The following is a 6,761-nucleotide window of genomic DNA, read 5'->3' as shown; positions in this document are numbered from 1 at the left end:
TGCTTTAGGGACCAGAGGAAATGAAAAGCAACCCTTTTTCCTCCTCAGAACCATAAGCAAAACAGCTTTAACTCGGTAACTGCTTCACACTTCGCCTAGAGGCAAACCAGCCCTTCTCTTTTCTTTTTCACCTTCACAGGTAGCTCTGCTCCACAGCTACCATGGAACTTAGCAGCAACTGCCTTACAGAGCTGGAAGTGTTAAGGCAGGCTGGCATGAAAACAATACCAAATGACACACTGTATTCAGGCATTCTATAAGAAAAAGAAGCCAGAACTTTATTTAGTACAAAAACTTTCAGAATACAAAATTAGTCTTTTTGAAGTGTTACAAGGACAACATACTCATTAAAGACAATTCCTGTTCTCCTAAGGTGTAATCCCGTTTCATGCTGCACCCTTTATTTGTTGCTTTCATCCTCACAGAGCGGCTGAGGAGCTCTTCCTCTGCAATGCCGTCAAAAAAGAAGTCCTCATTGAAGATGGGATTCCTGCTTCTCTTAATAACGGTGCTTCTCTGTTTCTGTGTTTTCCCTGGCACCAGGGAGAGGGTGATGCAGCAGTTTATGTTTTTGGGCTCTACAGAGTCATCATATAAACCCTCTGCACTGATCAGACGGATCCGCAGCCTTTCATTTTCTGAGCAGTATTCAGCTGACAGCCTCAGCATGCCCCCTTTGTCCATGACTACTGTGCTCTCTCCTACCAGCCTCTGCCGGCCACGGGCAAAGTCCAGGGGAAAGAGGGGAGAACAAGACACGCTGCAGCTCCGTGTGGCGAGCAGCCCCTCCGAGGCCCGTCTGATGGCACTGGGGCTGTTATCGGTGGAGCTACTCTCCTCTGTGGACAGAGAATTATTCCTGGCCATGCCAGATTTGTTCTTGGCTTTCAGTGCTCGGCAGAGCAATCCTTCCTGACTTCGTGCCTTGATCAGGGAGCAGGATTTGGGAGGCGACCTGCTGAGAAGCGGGGAGCTGAAAGGAGAGGAGTCACTGGAGGAGGCGGTGTCGCTGTCACAAGCTCCCTGCCTGTACAGGTGCCTGGGAGGCAGCCTTACCGAGGTGAAGCTGATAGCAATGGGACTGGACGTGTTCCCTTTGCCACTGAATGTGTTGGCTCTGGATCGAGGCAGCGTCAGGCTGGGCAGAGCCCCACACGTGTCACCGTGGAAGATCGATTCCTTTCTCCTGGTGTGGGGACTCTCCAGCAAAGTGCAGAAGCCGTAGGAAGTGGGAGCTCTGGGAAAGTGAGGCAGGGAGAGCGCTGCCTGGGACTGCGGGTCGGAGTTGGTGCCCTCTTCCTCCAGCGCTGGGATCTCTTCAGCACTTTCCACCTGGATGAAGTGGGGCAAAGAAGAGCTGGAGCTGCGTTCAGAGACACTGAGACGTGCATCCTCCAAACCGTGGTGCTGGCGGGAGCCGGGGCCCTGGGCAGGAGCAGAGCTGCTCAGCCGGGGGGGGATGCAGAATTCCGGGATTCGGTCTGGGGTGAGCACGTTGGGAAAAGCAGCAGCCCCCAGGCGGGCTTTCTCCAGCAGATGTTGGCCGGACGGCAGGCCCAGGAAGGAGGCGCACGGGAGGTTCCCGCTTCCCTGTGACACTCGGATCTTGTCCAAGAACCACATCGTTGCACCCAGACGGGAGGTCCGCAAAGAGCCGAGAAGGCAAATTTACCTGTAGACACGGAAATGCAAAAACTACGTGAACGTGCTTCCCAGGCACAGCGCAACAAAGCAAAGCACTGAGGATGCTGAGGACGGCGGGACCGGCACAAGCGCAGCGTGCACGTCCAAACAGCCTCTGCTCACGCTGCCGTCTGTGAGCTCTCACGGATTTTGCCTCAAGGACAAAACGAAGCCACCAAAGAGGCTCAACGACATCGAGTCGCAACCGGCAGCCCTCCCCGAGCAACCCCTCCGTGCTCCCCCCGAGCCCAGCCCGGGCCGTACCTTGCCGGCCGCCAGCAGCGCTCCACGCCGGTGTCTCTGCGGGCTGCCGGTCCTTTTGTAGCGGCGCCGGGCGCCTCCCACCGCTCCAGCGGCACAGGGAGGGAGGGACCGGAGGCGGCGGGGGGGGCTGCGGGGCCGGAACGTCCCGCGGTGCCGCCGCGCTCTGAGCTGTTCCTGGTAGTGGCTCAGCAGCGGCAAAACGAGCCCCTGGAGAAAAAGCTCTTCTCGACTTGCGCCTGGCTGGGAAGGGCTAATCCTGACGCAGAGCCGCCCCGGCGGGAGGAAGCCCCTCGTCCTCCACGTTTCCAGTTGCTTTTCATTCACGGCCGCTTTCGAGATGATCTGTCAAGCTCAGTACAAAGGCAGAACTGTCTCAGTGCTTCCTTTCTTCTTGAGGTCCTGGCTGTTTTCCAACCTAAGAGCAGTAGGAAGCGTGGAGCGCTGTTTTCCCACCTCATTTGAAAAAGACGTGGCTGCTTTTCTGCCTCGGGGTGCGTGCCCCCGCTCCGTGCTACCCACAACGAGGCAACTAAGCCCCGAGGCAGCGCCCTGTCACTGATACCGAGCAGCAGAGGAACCTGAATGCGGGCAAAACCAGTAGAAAGGGGGGAAAGAAACGCTTTGGCAAGTCGCCTGGACAAGGAGCATCTTAAAAATGCAGGCATGTCCTTATGGAGCATTGCACAGAGCAGGGCGGGATCCGTGAGCTTTCCCAGCACAGCTCTGCAGGCTCCTTATGACTGTGCTACAGGCTGCTAAGAGAAACCTTCACTGCACACCTGTAAGAGGTTAGCTGAAGCTCAGCTAAAGCTGAATACCTGTAACACAGCGACAGGAACAATTGTGTCTTTCCTTTTCTCCCTGAAGAGCTAAGGTTCATGTTTACTTGGCTTGGAATAGACTGGATGTGCTCAGAGGAAACAGATCGAGTGGGTTTCAGGGGCAGGGAACATTTTGAACCTGCTGAAAGGTTCAGTCGGGAACACACGTGTCCTGGGGCTGAGCCCTGCCTCGCTGCCGCTCATTTTACAAGCTTCACTTTTGTAATCTTCCTCTAGGGGGTTAAACAAGAGGCAATCGGAATACCCAAAAGATTCTAATTGTTAGTGCTTCTGTACTTTACTTCAGTGGACTTGTTTGCTGTGATTGCAGCTCCAGTCATCTCCAAGCTAACGCAGAGGGGCCTGGAGGGGGATCCTGCACCTTCCCCATCACACGGGAACACGTTCCTTTGGCAGCAGAGCTGCGTGGCACACACTACAGTGGCACTGGGGTGGTGTAGCACCACATCCCATACTGCAATACCACAGAGCAAGGGAGCTTCATCCCATTACACATGCGTCTGCCTTTAATGTCAAGGAAAGATTGGCCTCTGAAAATAGAGAACAGTGAAGGAATTAGGGCTTTCTTATCACTGCCAGTGACAATTCACAGATGTTGCCCAGAGCTGGCCATCATGGCGCAGTGTAATAGAGCAGCTACCCTGCTTTAGGTGCACCATTTCCAGTTAGGCTTCATCTGAACTTACTAAAAATATCACTAGAGATTCCCCAGATCCCCTCATCTGTCACCCCCCCCCTCCGGTGACTGAGGGCAAGCAGGTGCCTAACGGTGGGTGCTGTGAGCCCCCCTCCCAGCCCCGCTGTGCCCATTTACAGACAGCTGCTGTGCTGGCAGCTCAGCCCTCGAGTACTTGTACATCCCGCTGGAAATGGGCACTCCAGTGCACGATTAGCTGCTGAGCTTCCTGCATTCGAAACAATTGCTCTTTTCCTCGATTAGTCTCGGAGCGTAATTAAAAAGCAAGTAAGCTTCCTGTTGCTATCAAAACTCCTGCAATAAGCCTCTTCTAAACGGGAAGAGCTATCACTAGCGGCGGGCCCCGGGCACCCCCTGTCGGCCGCAAGTTGCGGCTCTCGGGGCTGCAGCTTCTCGGCCTCGTTCACCGGAGAGAACGGAAATTTTTGATTCAGGGTTCAGTTCACAGATGATTTCATTCTCCCGCAAACAAAGTAATGCCCCGCTTATTTGTTAAGGAAACACGGTAGCTCTACAAGCTGCCGAGCATGGAGATAATGCACATATACACCCCACACCCAACTCCCATAGCCTGTATGTGTAATGGAAGGAGAACATCCTTGCCTGTATGAATGCACAGCCTGCACAGTGCAGCTGTTTTTGTAGATGTCTCTGTGGAGTGTTTACACACACCCAGAGATGTTCTCCAGGAATTCATCTATCAGCGAATGGCTTAGGCTGGCAGATACCTTAAAGCCCCCCCACCCCTTGCTGTGTTTTGGCTGCTCAGGATCCCATCCAACCTGGCTCTGAACACCTCCAGGGATGGGGCACCCACAGTTTCTCTGAGCAATCTGTGTCAGTGCCTTGCCACCCTCTGACATCTTTCCTCCTGACATCTAGTCTAGATGCCTCCTCTTTTAGTTTAAAGCCATTTCCTCTTGTCCTATAATTATCAGGCTATGCCAAAAGTTGATTCCCTTCCTGCTTGTAAGCTCCCTTCAAATACTTGGAAGGCCAATGTCACAAGTAAATATTTAGCACATTGATTCATTCCTGACATTTGGACAAAGGTGAAAGCTGTCTCTCAGCAATCTGCTCACCCTCCCGGCCTAGATCAGTCAGTTGTGTTGCATGCTCAGTAGTTGCAGAGGCCCAGCAAATCTAATCTGAAAACTTTCCTTCTTATGCTATGTCGTATCATGTAGCAGCTGGTATTTTATCTCATCAGCAAGGGCCCATTCCTGTGCAATTTTTGTAAGTGTCCTCCTTGCTCCTCTGAACAAATGAATGAAAGAACAGATGAATGAATGCTGCTCGGCAGCAAGAGCACGTGAGTGGCAGGGCCCTTCAGGCACACTTGGGCTTTATGCAGTGTCTCAGCAGTATGCATCGCACTGACCTGCTAGATTGATCTGAAGAACTCTTTCTTTGTAATGCATTATATGGTCCTATGATGAGAAGCTGACACTTGCCATGCAAAATCCAAGGAGATTATGCTGCCCTAATTCCACTGCCACTGAACTCAGCAAAACCAGTCTGGTCTCAGTCTGAAGTATGGTAGCACAGAGGCATCCAGCCATACATAGCTTTAAATGCTCTTCTGTATTTAAAATGGAGATACACCTAATTCCAGGTAGTATTGACTTCATGTCTATTTTTAACCTGAAAGCATTTACAACACTTACATTATTTCCCCTATCACACTCACACTCTGTCCTCCTCCAAAGAGCACAGATCAGAAATAACCTAAACAGAAGGAAGGAAATGTTAGTTCTCTACTGCACTTCAAACACAGGCTGTTGGGCCTTCCAGGCTGGATGCAGCATGTCCTGCAGGTACAGTACGTATAAAGCTTAAGTGCACTAGGTGACATCACTGTGTTGGAGTAGCAACCTGCTAGTACACACAATGCTCATGAGAATGAATGAGGCAGCCAGCCAAGGCCATTTCAAAGAGGATGTTGTCAGAACAGGCAAGGTCTTAATTCAGGGTGTTAAATGTTTTAAAAACAGGTGTGTTGACAGACATCACTTCTCTCCCGTGTCACAGGCTGCAAAGACTGGGGTGTCAGTGAACAAGCAGTTTCCAGGCTCAGCTATGATAACATTAACTGCAGCTGCCCACAAGCCACACTCAGTGTTCTGTGAGAGCCTATGAATGTGGCAGCTCTGAGGAGCCAGGTCTCCCCTGCTCAGCTGCACACACCATAACAGCAGGCAACAAGGAGCCACTGCCTATTTTAGAGGGGAGGGGAATTCTGCTGTCAGGTGGAAGGCTCCTAAGGTGCACATGCAGGAGCACATGCCTGAAAAGCTGCCTCCAGGAGCATGTGAGAATGTGCTTCATAGTCTGCTGGGGTAAAAGCTATTGTTGCAGAATACTAATTGCATCAGTATTCTGTGCTCTTCAGCCATACAGCTGGAGTATTTCTCATGGACAAACACCAAATTAATGACATGCTATTCAAAACTTGAGATGTTTTTTAAGCAGTAAAAAAATCTACAGTGCAGAGCTGATTCCCTCCTCTCCTCATCACACGGCGAACCCCTATTTACTTAGATCAGCTGATCTCTAGATTCCATTTGATCTAAGATTTGACTTGGAGGTATTCCTGCTTTGCAGCAAGGTAAGGCCAGTCCAGGCAGCTCCACGCAGACCTTGCAAGTAAAATATTAAGAAGACATTTGACAAATCAGAAGAGAACACCCTACAAGTATTAACACTTAGTCGAACATTTTGTCTATGTGAAGAAAGATGCACACTCATAGGACTGACTTCAACATCTTAGTGGATAGGAAAAATCATATAAGTGCAGTTCATTTCAGAGTGGTATTGCTCATCAGCAGCATCTAATAAAATAAAAGAAACCATTGGTACAGTGCAAAGCTTTGCTTCAAATAACATTTGAAAATCACCATCTACTCCCAGCTCTGTCATTTGGTGCTAGCAAGAATCATTGCTGGTTTTCATCTATATCCTGCCTCCAGAGCTCACTGGCCTCTCCCTCATGGAAAATGACCAAGAAAGAAAAAAATATTCAAAGATTATTCTTGGAGTTCTTTCCAAACTGATGTGAATCCAATGCAAGAAGAATCCAATGCCTTTTTATCTATTCCCAGTAGATCTGTTGTCTTACTGCTAAAGCCCTCACCGGTGGATTCTCTGCTTCTTTGGAGACTGCAGGTGGCGAGACCCTTACAGCTCCACCCTGCATCCTCAGACTGCCCTCAGCATTTCTCTGCACTGAAGGACAGTTCTATTTTGGAAGGACCCAGGTGCATTCAGCAGCTGTA

General features: G+C 50.7%; 1 protein-coding gene across 1 annotated transcript; it reads right to left on the bottom strand.

Moving 5' to 3' along the window:
* Nucleotides 1–244: 244 nt before the first annotated feature.
* Nucleotides 245–2,043, bottom strand: LOC107318460 (C2 calcium-dependent domain-containing protein 4C-like). The gene is made up of 2 exons (XM_015872278.2): nt 1,948–2,043; nt 245–1,672 (listed from the first exon to the last, which is right to left on the bottom strand). Exon 2 carries the CDS (start codon nt 1,621–1,623, stop codon nt 328–330), a length of 1,296 nt encoding a protein of 431 aa, XP_015727764.1. The 5' UTR covers nt 1,624–1,672; nt 1,948–2,043; the 3' UTR covers nt 245–327.
* Nucleotides 2,044–6,761: the final 4,718 nt, after the last annotated feature.

This window comes from Coturnix japonica, chromosome 10, assembly GCF_001577835.2.
Source record: "Coturnix japonica isolate 7356 chromosome 10, Coturnix japonica 2.1, whole genome shotgun sequence".
Taxonomy (NCBI): Eukaryota; Metazoa; Chordata; class Aves; order Galliformes; family Phasianidae; genus Coturnix; species Coturnix japonica.
The sequence above is the reverse complement of the archived record's forward strand: the minus strand, read 5'-3'. Positions and strand labels throughout refer to the sequence as shown.

Coding starts and splice junctions, on each gene's coding strand:
- LOC107318460 (XM_015872278.2), bottom strand. CDS start 1,623: ATGTGGTTCTTGGACAAGATCCGAGTGTCACAGGGAAGCGGGAACCTC.